At 49.3% G+C, this 15,081-nt stretch overlaps 2 protein-coding genes across 2 annotated transcripts in view; both read right to left on the reverse strand.

Moving 5' to 3' along the window:
• Positions 1-15,081, reverse strand: part of ACO2 (aconitase 2) — a 297,744-nt gene that overhangs the window by 97,000 nt on the left and 185,663 nt on the right. The gene's annotated exons all lie outside the window — the stretch shown is intronic.
• Positions 552-3,791, reverse strand: LOC126963668 (ATP synthase subunit f, mitochondrial-like). Its single transcript, XM_050806149.1, has 2 exons — positions 3,367-3,791; positions 552-2,201 (listed from the first exon to the last, which is right to left on the reverse strand). Exons 1-2 carry the CDS (start codon positions 3,492-3,494, stop codon positions 1,919-1,921), a joined length of 411 nt encoding a protein of 136 aa, XP_050662106.1. The 5' UTR covers positions 3,495-3,791; the 3' UTR covers positions 552-1,918.

Here is a 15,081-nt window from a genome sequence, read left to right on the forward strand (position 1 = left end):
GGCAATGTCCTGGCTTCTCAGCCCAGCACCATCTGTTCCCCTAGACTTCTCAGGGGCCAGCCCAGTCTAGGCCATCCTTCCCTTCATCCTCGGCTCCCACACAGGTGACAGGCCCAACAGATAACTTCTCTCTGGGAAAGGTTGGATGCTGCCTTACGTCCCCTTCTAGCCCTCCTCCCATCGCCACACACAGGCACCCACCCACACCAGGTCAGCTTGTTTCTCACATGTAGGGAGAGAGGGGAGACCAACCCCTTTGTGTCTTTTGAAATACGAAGAAAAATGTGTGTTCAGGCGCTTTTGGGCCCAGTTCAGTCCGTCTTGTCTCAAATCTAGGCATTTTTGCTTCAATTTTATTTTTTTTAAGAAAACAAAAACAGAAATCTGCACTAATTTACCTGGTTTCGTAGGAAAACTTTTTTTTATTACATTTTTTGGTGTCCGTTTGTATTGAATAATTTGCTACATTTGTAAAATGTAAGAGGTATATATAATATATGTATATTTCTAACGTAAAAAACATAATTTTTTTCTTTTCAAGATTTTTTCTTAAGATGAGAGAAACATATTTTTTCAGGAAAAACAAACTTTAAAAAAAAGAGGAGAATAAAACCTTTTCTCCCCTTTCCCCATCCTCTATCCCTCTTTCCCAGGAACAAATCAAAAGGTGGATTATCTTGTGAAGAATGGAAACCGTTAGTCCAGAATGATGTCTTTTTCTCAATGCAGTGAGTTATAGATTCTCTAGTTTTCTCCCTAGGGATGGGAAGGGGGCATTGAGGCAAGCCTGGAGAGGAGCCCGGGGAGCAGGGTCATGAACTTTTTTCTTTAGTGAAGGAGGAATACAATCAAGGGTTTTGTATTCAGAATGTTGTGCAATATTTTGGAATGGGACATTGGTGTGTTTAGAGATTTTAGTTTAAAAACAAAAAGATTGATCAAATCTGTACAGTTTCTATTGTTCCAGATTTTTTAAGTTTGTATTAAAAGCATGATATATAACAGCCTTCTGCCTGCTCCTAGCTTGCTTGGTTTCTGGGGTCCCTTTTCGGATGGAGAGAATGGGAGTGGCCCAGCTCTTACAGACTCCAAGAAATGATTGGTCCTCCTTACAGTGACAGCCTCCGATGGACATAACTGTCCTGGTGCCCCTTCTTGACCACCTATCCATCCCATCAACACAGGATACTTCATTGTGCCTGCTACCCTAGATGCTTTTCTACACTGGAAACAGGTTCCACAAAGTTAGGGACCGCTCCAGTTCCCTTAGCCAGTTGGTGGTGGCACCAGGGCTGGGAGCAGAGCCTGGAGAACGGGGTCCTTCTTCATGACTCTTTAGGAATTGCCTATTCCTGTGGGGAGGAGAGAGGGAGCAGCCTCCAGCCTGCTCTAGATCTAGTACTTGATCCTTAGTACTAGATCCTTAGATGTGGGCAAGGATGAGAACAGCTCACCTAAGCCAGGTTCCATCCAAAACCCTGGTGCTTGGATTCTCAGCCCTTTTCTGGGGCTGGACAATTCTGGAGCTGCTTTAAGAGTAAGACAGCCCAGCTCAGAGAAGGCCACCCTTCTGGCAGTGGCCGATTTCCTTAGGAGCTCTGCCATCTCCCAGTGCCCCAGGCCATATGTTCCCCTTCCCAGGGCCTGTGCCCATCAATGCTGCCCATCTAGGAGAGAAACAAAATCTCTCTATACCATCTCCCACCAGCGTGTACTTCATGTCAGAAACTGGCAAGGCCCCTGGGCTGAAGTGACCTCAGAATATTTGTGAAGTTATTTTTTTTTTTAACAGTCATCTTTTATTTGGAGGTTAATTCCCATCAGGATATGAAAGGATTCAGCAACAATCAAGATTGTGTTCCTCACGGAAGGGCTCAGGCCAAGGTCACGGGGTGGGGGGATGCAGAGCGTGTCCTCTTCAGTAGTATTTGCGTAGCCGCTCGCGCTTAAGATGCTTGTAGGAAAGGCAGTAGCTGAAGAGCACATAGCATGCCAGCACCATGGTAACCCCTGAGATGCTCCCTTTCCTCACGTCAATGTACTTGTAGTACCAGTAGTAACCTCTTTGAAACGCTCTGAAAATGCCACTAGGGCTGAAGTCCCGCATCAAGATCCAGCTTGGCAGCTCCCCTAGTTTGACCTCCAGAAGTTTCCTGTCCTTCACTGATACGACTGACGCCATCTTGGAGTCCTGGTGTCCGCTGTGCCGGGCCACGTCGAAGTTAGTTAGTTATTTATTCCATTTTGTTTTTTAATTGGACGGGGTCTTGAACTCCTGGGCTCAAGCAATCCTCCCCCCTCGGCCTCCCTCTCAAAGTGCTGGGATTACGGACATGAGCCACCATTCCTCATCCTGTTGAATTTTCACAGGGATTGTTCATCCTCACAGGGATTGTCTCCATTTTGCAGTTAAGAAATAGGCTGGGTGCGGTGGTTCACATCTGTAATCCCAGCACTTTGGGGGCCGAGGCAGGTGGATCACTCGAGGTCAGGAGTTTGAGAACAGCCTGGCCAACATGACAAAACCCGTCTCTATTTAAAAAATACAAAAATTAGCCGGGTGTGGTGGCGAGCGCCTGTAATCCCAGCTACTTGGGAGGCTGAGGCACTAGAATCTCTTGAAACAGGGAGGCGGAGGTTGCAGTGAGTTGAGATCGCGCCATTGCACTCCAGCCTGGGTGACAGAGCAAGATTCCGTCTCAAAGAAACAAAAAAGAAATAGGCTCCAACTTAGATTACCTTAGATTCACAAAACTAGTAAGTGGTAAAGATTTTGACTTGTGTCTGATTTTTTCATTTGTTGATCCAAGTGCTACTGGGCAGTGTCAGTTTTTGTCCACTGGAGACAGTGTCTGCCCTCCCAGAGTTGATGTCTCACATGCATTTGATACAATTATAACTGCTATAGAAGAGTGATACGGGTTAAGGGTGGCAGGGGATGACCTTGCCACCTCTACTGCCACGCCACCACTGGGCTGGGGTAGGGGGCAAACAGTTCTGGGGTATCAGTGGGGTATGGGGCCTCCTCAGTCCCCTCACTCCCCAAACAGGCAACACTGAACGCTCCCCAACCAAGTTGGTGAACTAGAAGCTCCCAGGACAAACATCCAACCTCTGGACAGGTCGCAGGAGGCCCGATGTCCAGCCCCTCCATGGGCCACTTCCCCTCTGCAGGGCCTACTGAGGGGAGGGAGGTCCCCATCCAGGATAATGAGGCCCTGGCCTGCCAGACACAGGGCCATTTGCAGGGGTTTCACTTTCTTCCATCCTGCCAGGCCAGGGAGAAGCCCACCTTGTCCCTGTATCCCTGTGTGTAAGCTGACCACCCAGCCTTGGGCCCCACGGCAGGGGCAGGATGGCCCTCACCTGCTCATTCCTGTTTCATGTAGACACAGGTCCTGAGGCGGCAGGTGCCTGCTCCCACTCCCTGTCATGCCGTCAGTGGAAGGTCCTGGGCGAGACCCAGCCAGACTCACCTTCCTGGCCCGGCCCATCCCTCTGAAGGTATAGATACTACGAGGCCGGGCGCGGTGGCTCAAGCCTGTAATCCCAGCACTTTGGGAGGCCGAGACGGGCGGATCACGAGGTCAGGAGATCGAGACCATCCTGGCTAACACGGTGAAACCCCGCCTCTACTAAAAAATACAAAAAACTAGCCGGGCGAGGTGGCGGGCACCTGTAGTCCCAGCTACTCGGGAGGCTGAGGCAGGAGAATGGCGTGAACCCGGGAGGCGGAGCTTGCAGTGAGCTGAGATCCGGCCGCTGCACTCCAGCCTGGGCGACAGAGCGAGACTCCGTCTCAAAATAAAAAGATACTACGGATTTGGGTGGGGGGGAAATTCTCCATGGCATAGACAGAAATCACTCATTCAGACATTCATGCCTTTGTTTATTCAGCAAACACTCACTGGCTCTGAAGAGGTGGAGGGGGAGACTTGGAGGGGTAAAGGGCTGGGGCAGCAGGGGAAGAAAGAATATTCTAGTAGACTCAGTTCCTCTGAAAAAGGCTAATTTATTCCTTTGACAAACTATCTATGGGCATCCACTCTCTGCCCTGGGAACACAGGTGTGTCACCACACCAGGCTAATTTTTGTACTTTTTTTTTTTTTGAGATGATGTCTTGCACTGTTGCCCGGGCTGGAGTGCAGTGATGCAATCTTGGCTCACTGCAACCTCTGCCTCCCAAGTTCAAGCGATTATCTTGCCTCAGCCTCCCCAGTAACTGGGATTACAGGCACATGCCATCACGCCCAACTAATGTTTTGTGTTTTTAGTAGAGATGGGTTTTACTGTGTTAGCCAAGATGGTCTTGAACTCCTGACCTCGTGATTCGCCCGCCTCGGCCTCCCAAAGTGCTGGGATTACAAGCATGAGCCACCGTGCCTGGCCAATTTTTGTACTTTTAGTAGAGACAGGGTTTCACCATGTTGGCCAGGCTGGTCTCAAACTCCTGACCTCAGGTGATCCACCCGCCTCGGCCTCCCAAAGAGCTGGGATTACAAGTGTAAGCCACCATGCCTGGCCAACTCTCTGCATTTTTAATTTGGGGGATTTCACTATCAGGGAGAAGTAGGTTCTAGGTACTTGAAGCTGCCAATTCACTGTGTAACTTTGAACCCCTCTTGACATCTGTCCCATTTGTACAACAAGGGACAGTGGGGCTAGGCCCCTGGCCAGCTAGGCCATTTAGGATGGTCCCTGTGCCTGCACCTCTTCTTGCCCCACTGGCTCCTGAGCCCTAGGGAGGGCCCTAGAAGGACCCTGTATGGTGGCACTTTTCCCAAAGATGTGAGGAAATAATGATGGGTTGAGCCCTGGGCAGAACCATATACCATCAGGTGAGACCCCTCAACCCAAGACACAAGAACCTAGTCAAACTACTGCTGGGCTGTGGCAGGGCTGGGAAATTCAGACAGGAGAAGAGTCTTGGCCCAGAGGCCCAGACATCTGTGTTCTTTTTCTAGCTCTGCCCTGATTCACTATATTCCTTTTTTTTTTTCTTTTTTTTTTTGAGACAAGGTCCTCCTCTGTCACTCAGGCTGGAGTGTAGTGACAGGATCATGACTCACTGCAGTCGTGACCTCCCAGGCTCAAGCAATCCTCCTGCCTCCGTCTCCCGAGTAGCTAGGATTATAGGTGTAAGCCATGACACCCAGTTAATTTTTTACTTTTAATTTTTTGTAGAGATAGGGTCTTACTATGTTGCCCAGATTCGTCTCAAATTCCTGGGCTCAAGTGATCCTCATGCCTCCTAAAGTGCTGGGATTACAGGTATGAGCCACCTCGCCCAGCCTGATTCACTACACTATTTTTATTTTTATTTGAGATGGAGTCTTGCTCTGTCACCCAGGCTAGAGTGCAGTGCTGTAATCTTGGCTCATCGCAACCTCCGCCTCCCGAGTAGCTGGGATTATAGGTACATGCGACCATGTCCGGCTAATTTTTGTATTTTCAGTAGGGACAGGGTTTCACCATATTGGCTAGGTTGGTCTAGAACTCCTGACCTCAAGTGATCTGCCTGCCTCAGTCTCCCAAAGTGCTGGGATTACAGTCATGAGCCACCACGCCCGGCCTGATTCATTATATTAAACATTCAATATTCAGCTGAGGCGATGGCTCACGCTTGTAATCCTAGCACTTTGAGAGGTGAAGGCAGAAAGATTGCTTGAGCCCAGGAGTTCGAGACCATCCTGGGGAACATGGTGAGTCTCCCATGTCTCTACAAAAAATAAAAAAATTAGCCAGCCATGGTGGCATATGCCTGCAGTCCCAGCTACTCAGGAGGCTGAGATGGAAGGATGACTTGAGCCCAAGAGGTCAAGGAATAAGCGAGATGTGATCATGCCACTGCACTCCAACCTGGGCAACAGTGTGAAACCCTGTCTCAAAAAACCTCCAAAATTCCACATTCAATATGGGACCCCCATAAACACTGGACACTCTGCTAGGCATGAGGAAATAAGGGGCAACTGCAGACAAAATCCTTGCTCTCCTGAAGCAATGTTCTATTAACTGAAAACAAACAAATAAATGAGAAAATGGCAGACGGTAAGATAATCACGACCGGTGACAGTGGCTAGTGACAAAGTGGACACTTATATTAGGTGGACAAGACAAGGCAGGTCTTCCCGAGGAGGGGGCTCTCAACCCGTGAGCTGAAGCATACGATTCCTTGTCACATGCTTAACAGGGAGAAGAGCAGCAGGACTAGACACTTCCAAGGGCAAGAGGCAGGAACAGGATGGTGGGTTCAGGGAAGAAAAGGCCAGCAGCAACAAGCAAGTGGCGCAGATGAGGTCGAAGGGGGTCCCAGGCCATAGCATGGGCCCTGCCTGAAGCCTGGATGAGAAGCTGGGATTTTCTCTTCAATATGCACTAAGTTTCTTGCCCCGTGGTTGCATTATCTGTAGCTAGGGGCAGAGACAAGAAGAGAGCTTTCTTGGCCGGGCGTGGTGGCTCACACCTGTAATCCCAGCACTCTGGGAGGCTCAGGTGGGCAGATCACCTGAGGTCAGGAGTTCGAGACCAGCCTGTCCAACATGATGAAACCTCGTCTCTACTAAAAATACAAAAAATTCGCTGGGTGTGGTGGCACGTCCCTGTAGTCTCAGCTACTTGGGAGGCTGAGGCAGAAGAATCACATGAACGCGGGAGACGGAGGTTGCAGTGAGCTGAGATCACACCATTGCACTCCAGAATGGTGACAGAGACTCCGTCTCAAAAAAAAAAAAAAAAAGAGAAAAAAAGAGAGCACTTTCTCTCACATATTCAACTGCAAACCCTCTTGGAACCCTCCTTTATGGCAGGCCCAAAGCAAGGACCACTGCAGGAGCAGACCCAGGCCCCTCCCTTGAGGGGAAGAGCTGGGGGAAGACAAACCCAGGTCTCATGACTTCAACACCACATCAGGTCCACAGCAGGAGGAGGCCCAGAAGCTCTATGCACCCAGAGGAGGCTCCCACGTGGCCCTGGAACGCTTTTCAGAGGGTTGACAGAAGCTAGTAGGTGAAGAATTTGAAGAAAGGGGAACAGCACTTAATGCCAAGTGCTTCAGGGTGAGTTGCAGGGTAACATGACACCTGGACTTGGCATTGAGGGGGCCTTAGGGAGTCCGTGGAGAGGGGAAGGGGAGTGAGACTAAGGGGCACAGGAGTGAAGGGTGAAGCCAAGGGCACAGCAAGTGTAACTGACTCTTTCAACAAACCACAGAGGTTTGCAGAAGGCAGAAACGTAAAACCCCTCACAAAGTGCTGAGATTACAGGCTTGAGCCATCGCACCCCGCCTAAAACCACAATGAACATAACTATTAAAACAGCTAAAATGAAAGAGACTGTCCACAGCAAATGCTGGTGAAGATGTGCAGGAATTAGTAACTTTATATACTGCTCATGGGAATGAAAAATGGTACAACCATTTTGGAAGATAATTTGGAAGGGAAGCTTTTTTTTTTTTTTTTTTAAACACAGAGTGTCGCTCTGTTGCCCAGGTTAGAGTGTAGTGACTTGATATCGGCTCACTGCAACCTCCGCCTCTCGGGTTCAAGCAATTCTCCCTACCTCAGCCTCCCAGGTAGCTGGGATTACAGGCACCTGCCACCGGGCCACTTAATTTTTTTCTATTTTTAGTAGAGACGGGGTTTTGCCATGTTGGCTAGGCTGGTCTTGAACTCCTGACCTCAGGTGATCCGCCCACCTCGCCTCCCAAAATGCTGGGGTTACAGGCGTGAGCCACCGCACCTGGCCAGAAGGGAAGTTTCTTTTCTTTTGTTTTTGTTTTCTTTTTGAGACGGAGTCTTGCTCTGTCGCCCAGGCCGGAGTACAGTGGTGCGATCTCAGCTCACTGCAAGCTCTGCCTCCTGGGTTCACACCATTCTCCTGTCTCAGCCTCCCAAGTAGCTGGGACTACAGGCGCCTGCCACCACACCCAGCTAATTTTTTGTATTTTTAGTAGAGACGGGGTTTCACCGTGTTAGCCAGGATGGTCTCGATCTCCTGACCTTGTGATCTGCCCACCTCGGCCTCTCAAAGTGCTGGGATTACAGGCATGAGCCACCACACCCGGCCGGGAAGTTTCTTAAAAGTTAAACATACAGGCCGGGCGCGGTGGCTCAAGCCTGTAATCCCAGCACTCTGGGAGGCCGAGATGGGTGGATCACGAGGTCAGGAGATCGAGACCATCCTGGCTAAAACGGTGAAACCCCATCTCTACTTAAAAAAAAAAAAAAAAAAACAAAAAACTAGCCGGGCGAGGTGGCGGGTGCCTGTAGTCCCAGCTACTCAGGAGGCTGAGGCAGGAGAATGGCGTAAACCCGGGAGGTGGAGCTTGCAGTGAGCTGAGATCCGGCCACTGCACCCCAGCCTGGGCGACAGAGCAAGACTCCGTCTCAAAAAAAAAAAAAAAAAAAAAAAAAAGTTAAACATACAGCCAGACATGGTGGATCATGCTGGTAATCCCAGTACTTTGGGAGGTCAAGGCGGGAGGATTGTTTGAGCCCAAGGAGTTCAAGACCAGCCTGTGCAACACAGTGAGGAGACCCTGTCTCTACAAAAAATGGTCAGGTGTGGTGGCTCACACCTGTAATCCTACCTTTGAGAGGCTGAGGTGGGAGGATCACTTAAGCCCAGGAGTTCAAGATCAGCCTGGGCAACATGGCAAGATGGCAACATGGCAAGACCCCATCTCTACAAAAACTTAAAACAATAGTGGGCTGGCCGGGCACAGTGGCTCATGCCTGTAATCCCAGCACTTTGGGAGGCCGAGGCGGGCAGATCACAAGGTCAAGAGATCAAGACAATCCTGGCCAACATGGTGAAACCCCGTCTCTACTAAAAATACAAAAAAAAAAAAAAAAATTAGCCGGGCATGGTGGCATGCGCCTGTAATCCCAGCTACTCAGGAGGCTGAGGGAGGAGAATCACTTGAACCCGGGAGGTGGAGGTTGCAGTGAGCCGAGGTCACGCCACTACCCTCCAGCCTGGAGACAGAGCAAGACTCCATCTCAAAAAAAAAAAAAATAGTGGGCTGGGCGTGGTGGCTCATGCTTGTAATCCCAGCACTTTGGGAGGCCAAGGCAGGCAGATCATGAGGTCAGGAGTTTGAGACCAGCCAGGCCAAAATGGTGAAGCCTCGTCTCTACTAAAATACAAAAATTAGCCGAGCGTGGTGGTGTGTCCCAGCTACTTGGGAGGCTAAGGCAGGAGAATCGCTTGAGCCCAGAAGGAAGTACAGACTAGGCGACAGAACAAGACTCTGTCTCGGCCGGGCGCGGTGGCTCAAGCCTGTAATCCCAGCACTTTGGGAGGCCGAGACGGGCGGATCACGAGGTCAGGAGATCGAGACCAGCCTGGCTAACATGGTGAAACCCCGTCTCTACTAAAAAATACAAAAAAAACTAGCCGGGCGAGGTGGCGGGCGCCTGTAGTCCCAGCTACTCGGGAGGCTGAGGCAGGAGAATGGCGTAAACCCGGGAGGCGGAGCTTGCAGTGAGCTGAGATCCGGCCACTGCACTCCAGCCTGGCAGACAGAGCGAAACTCCGCCTCAAAAAAAAAAAAAAAAAAAAAAAAAAAAAAAAAAAAAAAAAAAAAAAAAAAAAAAAAGACTCTGTCTCAAAAAAAAAAAAACCAATAGTGAGGTGTTATGGCTGGCACCTGTGGTCCCAGCTACTCGGGAGGCTGTGAGAGGATTGCTTGAGACTGGGATGTTAAGGCTGCAGTGGGCCACTGCACTCCAGCCTGAGTGACAGAGTAAGACCCGGGCTCAAAAAGCAGTTATACATGTACCATGTGATACAGCCATTCCATTCCTATCTCCTCATAAGAAAAGGAAATAGGCTGGGCACGGTGGCTCAAGCCTGTAATCCCAGCACTTTGGGAGCCCGAAGTGGGTGGATCATGAGGTCAAGAGATCGAGACCATCCTGGCCAACATGGTGAAACCCTATCTCCACTAAAAATACAAAAATTAGCTGGGTGTGGCAGCACGCACCTGTAGTCTCAGCTATTCGGGAGGCTGAGGCAGGAGAATCGCTTGAACCAGGGAGGCGGAGGTTGCAGTGAGCCAATATCAAGCCACTACACTCCAGCCTGGCGACAGAGCGAGACTCCATCTCAAAACAAAACAAAACAAAACAGCCGGACGTAGGAGTGCACGCCTGGAGTCCCAGCCACTCAGGAGGCTGAGGCAGGAGAATTGCTTGAACCAAGGAAGTGGAGGTTGCAGTGAGCCAAGAACGTGCCACTGTACTCCAGCCTGAGCGACAGAGCGAGACGCAAAACTCCATCTCAAATAAAAAAAAAAGAAAAAGAAATAAGGCCGGGCGCTGTGGCTCACTCCTGTAATCTCAGCACTTGGGGAGGCCGAGGCGGGCTGATCACCTGAGGTCAGGAGTTCGAGACCAGCTAGCCAACATGGTAAAATCCCGTCTCTACTAAAATACAAAAATTAGCCAGGCGTGGTGGCCGGTGCCTGTAATCCCAGCTACTTGGGAGGCTGAGGCAGAAGAATCACTTGAACCCAGGAGGCAGAGATTGCAGTGAGCCAAGATAGCACCACTGCACTCCAGCCTGGGCAACAAAAGAATGAGACTCCGTCTCAAAAAAAAAAAAGGGGGGGAAGGAAATAAATGTTATGTCCTTATAAAGACTTGCATGCAAGGCCAGGTGCATGCAAGTCTTTGTGAGGTGCCGTGGCTCATGCCTATAATCCCAAGTATTTGGCAGGCCGAGGTAGGAGTATCATTTGGGTCCAGGAGTTTGATACCAGCCTGGGCAACATAGCAAGACCCTATCTCTACAGAAATTTTTTTTTTTTTTGAGATGGAGTTTCGTTCTGTCGCCTAGGCTGGAGTGCAATGGCGTGATCTCGGCTTACTGCAATCTCTGCCTCCCAGGTTTAAGCGATTCTCCTGCCTCAGCCTCCCGAGTAGCTGGAATTATAGGCACACATCACCAAGCCCAGCTAAACCACAAAAACATTTTAAAAAATTTAGCCAGGTATGGTGCCTACCTGTAGTCCCAGATACTTCAGAGGCTAAGCAGGGAGGATCACCTGAGCCCAGAAGATTAAGGGTGCAGTGAGCCATGATCATACCGCTGCACTCCACCCTGGGGAATCGAGTGAGTCCCTGTCTCAAAGAAAAATAAAATGACTTATATGCAAATGTTCATACCAGCCTTATTTGTTATGGCCCCAAACTGGAAACACCCAAATGTCCTTCAATGGGTGAATGGTTGAACCAATGCTGGCACATCTATACTATGGAATACTACTCGTAGTGAAAAGAAATGAACTACTGACACACACAACATGGCTGGATCTCAAAATAATAATGCTGAGTAAAAGCCACAACTTTAAAAAAATTCTTTTTTGAGATGTAGTCTCACTCTGTTACCCAGGCTGGAGTGCAGTGGCGTAATCTCAGCTTACTCACTGCAACCTCCACTTCCCAGGTTCAAGTGACTCTCCTGCCTCAGCTTCCTGAGTAGCTGGGACTACAGGCACACGACACCATGCATGGCTAATTTTTGTATTTTTAGTACAGATGGGGTTTCAACACGTTGGCCAGGCTGGTCTCGAACTTGTGACCTCAGGTGAACTGCCTGCCTTGGCCTCCCAAAATGCTGGAATTACAGGCGTGTGTTACCACGTCCTGCCAAAAAAATTTTTTTTTCTTTTTTTTTGAGATGGAGTCTTGTTCTTGTTGACCAGGCTGGAGTGAAATGGCGTGATCTCAGCTCACTGCAACCTCCGCCTTCCAGGTACAAGTGATTCTCCTGCCTCAACCTCCCAAGTAGCTCAGATTACAGGCATGTGCTACCACGCCTGGCTAATTTTTCTGTATTTAATAGAGACCAGGTTTCACCATGTTAGTCAGGCTGGTCATGAACTCCTGACTTCAGGTGATCCACCTGCCTCATCCTCCCAAAGTGCTGGGATTACAGGTGTGTGCCACCGCACCTGGCCCAAAAAAATTTTAAGTAGAGATGAAGTCGGTGTTTCCCAGGCTGGTCTCAAACTCCTGGACTGATGTGATCCTCCCACCACAGCCTCCTAAAGTGTTGGGATCACAGGTGTAAGCTACCACGCCTGGCTGAAAGCCACACCTTAAAAGAAAAATAAGGCTCAAGACGGTAATCCCAGCACTTTGGGAGGCCGAGACGGGCGGATCACGAGGTCAGGAGATCGAGACCATCCTGGCTAACACGGTGAAATCCCGTCTCTACTAAAAAATACAAAAAACTAGCCGGGCGAGGTGGCGGCGCCTGTAGTCCCAGCTACTAGGGAGGCTGAGGCAGGAGAATGGCGTAACCTGGGAGGCAGAGCTTGCAGTGAGCAGAGATCCGGCCACTGCACTCCAGCCTGGGTGACAGAGCCAGAATCCGTCTCAAAAAAAAAAAAAAAAGAAGGTACTATCTGATTCCATGTATAGAAAATGCAAATTCACCTACAGTGAAGGAAAGCAGATGAGTAGCTGCTTGGGGACATAAGGATGGAGGCGTCAAGCAGGAGGGATTTAAACGGGGGAATATGTAATCCTAGCACTTTAGGAAGCCAAAGTGCTCAGGAGTTCAAGACCAGCCTGGGCAAGACAATGAAACACCATCTCTACAAAAAATAGAAAAATTAGCTGGGCGTGGTAGCACATGCCTGCAGTCCCAGCTACTTGGGGGCTGAGGTGAGAGGATCACCAGCGCCTGGGAGGTAAAGGCTGCAGTGAGCTGAGATCAAGCCACTGTACTCCAGCCCGGGCAACAGAGTGAGACCCTGTCTCAAAAAATAATAATAATAATTTTTTAATGGCAGGGAATAACGAAACTTGGAGATGAGAGATATAGTCATTACCTTGATCGTAGTGATGGTTTCATGGGTATACAACAGGTCAAAATTTATCAAATTACAGTTTTATTTATTTTTTGAGACTTTCACTCTTATTGTCCAGGCTGAAGTGTAATGGTGCGATCTCGGCTCACTGCAACCTCCGCCTCCCAGGTTCAAGCAATTCTACTGCCTTAACCTCCCAAGTACCTGGGATTACAGGCATGTGCCACCACGTCCGGCTAATTTTGTATTTTTAGTAGATTTTCAGGGTTTCATCATGTTGGTCAGGCTAGTCTCTATCTCCTGACCTCAGGTGATCCGCCCACCTCAGTCTCCCAAAGTGCTGGCATTACAGCGTAAGCCACCGCACCCGGACATTTTACTTAAAAAAGTATATATATGTATATATGTATGTGTATATACACACACACACACACACATATATATATATTTTTTTTTCCAGATGGAGTCTGACATTGTCGCTCAGGCTGGAGTGCAGTGGCAAAATCTCGGCTCACTGTAAGCTCCGCCTCCCAGGTTCATGCCATTCTTTCCTGCCTCAGCTGTCCCAAGTCCCTAGCTGGGACTACAGGCGCCCTGCTAATTTTTTGTGTTTTTAGTAGAGATGGGGTTTCACCATGTTAGCCAGGATGGTCTCGATCTCCTGACCTCGTGATTCACCCACCTCAGCCTCCCAAAGTACTGGGATTACAGGTGTGAGCCACTGCGCCCAGCCTATACCTACATATTTTAATTTAAGATAGGGGCCTCGCTCTGTCACCCAGGTTGGAGTGCAGTGGCATAATGATACCTCACTGCAGCCTGGAACTCCTGGGCTCAGGAGATCCTCTCACCTCAGCCTCCCAAGTAACTGGGACTACATACAGGTCAGGTGTGCACCACCACGCCTGGCTCGAATTATAATTTCTTTTTTTCTTTTTTTTTTTTTGCGACAGAGTTTTGCTCCTGTTGCCCAGGCTGGAGTGCAATGACGCCATCTGGGCTCACCACAACCTCCACCTCCCAGGTTCAAGCGATTCTCCAGCCTTAGCCTCCTGAGTAGCTGGGATTACAGGCATGCGCCACCACACCTGGCTAATTTTTTTGTATTTTTAGTAGAGACGGGGTTTCATCATGTTGGTCAGGCTGGTCTCCAACTCCTGACCTCAGGTGATCTGCCTACCTTGACCTCCCAAAGTGCTGGGATTACAGGCGTGAGCCACTGCACCCAGCCCCGAATGACAGTTTTTGAGTATGTATAGCATATATATATCAATCATTCCTCAATAAAGCTATTAAAAAAGAAAAACAAAGCAGACATGCTGGAATGTATTGACATACTGGAATGACGGAAACGGCCAACCAACATTCATGGTTCACTCAATTAATATTTACTGAGCCCCTACTATGTGCCAGAGTCTGTTCTCAGCACTGGAGTCGCAGCAGAACCAAAAGTCCCTGCCCCTGCCAGCCTTACTAATTCTGGTGGGCAAGATAAACAATAAATATAAGGAAACAAGAAAAATCCATGTGGAGATTTGTCCTCAGGGAAATAAAACAGCTGTCCTCTAGAAGGGTGGGGGTCAGGGAGGGTGTCTCTGAGCAGGCAGCAGTTAAACTGAGACCTTTTTTTAAATTTATTATTATTATTTTTTTTGAGATGGAGTCTCACTCTGTCGCCCAGGCTGGAGTGCAGTGGCGCGATCTCTGCTCACTGCAAGTTCCACCTCCCGGGTTCACGCCATTCTCCTACCTCAGCCTCCTGAATAGCTGGGACCATAGGTGCCCGCCACCATGCCCAGCTAATGTTTTGTATTTTTTAGAAAAGACAGGGTTTCACCGTGTTAGCCAGGATGGTCTTGATCTCCTGACCTCAGGATCTTCTGCCTTGACCTCCCAAAGTGCTGGGGTTGCAGGCGTGAGCCACTGTGCCCTGCCTTTTTTTTTTTTTTTTTTTGAGATGGAGTTTCATTCTTGTTGCCCAGGCTGGAGTGCAATGGCGCGATCTCCGCTCACTGCAACCTCTACCTCCTGGGTTCAAGAGATTCTCCTGCCTCAGCCTCCTGAGTAGCTGGGATTAGAGGCATGCACCACCATGCCCGGCTAATTTTGTATTTTTTAGTAGAGATATGGTTTCTCCGCATTGGTTAGGCTGGTCTCGAACTCCCGACCTCAGGTGATCCACCCGCCTTGGCCTCCCAAAGTACTGGGATTACAGGTGTGAGCCACTGCGCCTGGCTGAGCCACTCTTTATTTATTTATA

This window comes from Macaca thibetana, chromosome 10 (genome assembly GCF_024542745.1).
Source record: "Macaca thibetana thibetana isolate TM-01 chromosome 10, ASM2454274v1, whole genome shotgun sequence".
NCBI classification, from domain to species: domain Eukaryota; kingdom Metazoa; phylum Chordata; class Mammalia; order Primates; family Cercopithecidae; genus Macaca; species Macaca thibetana.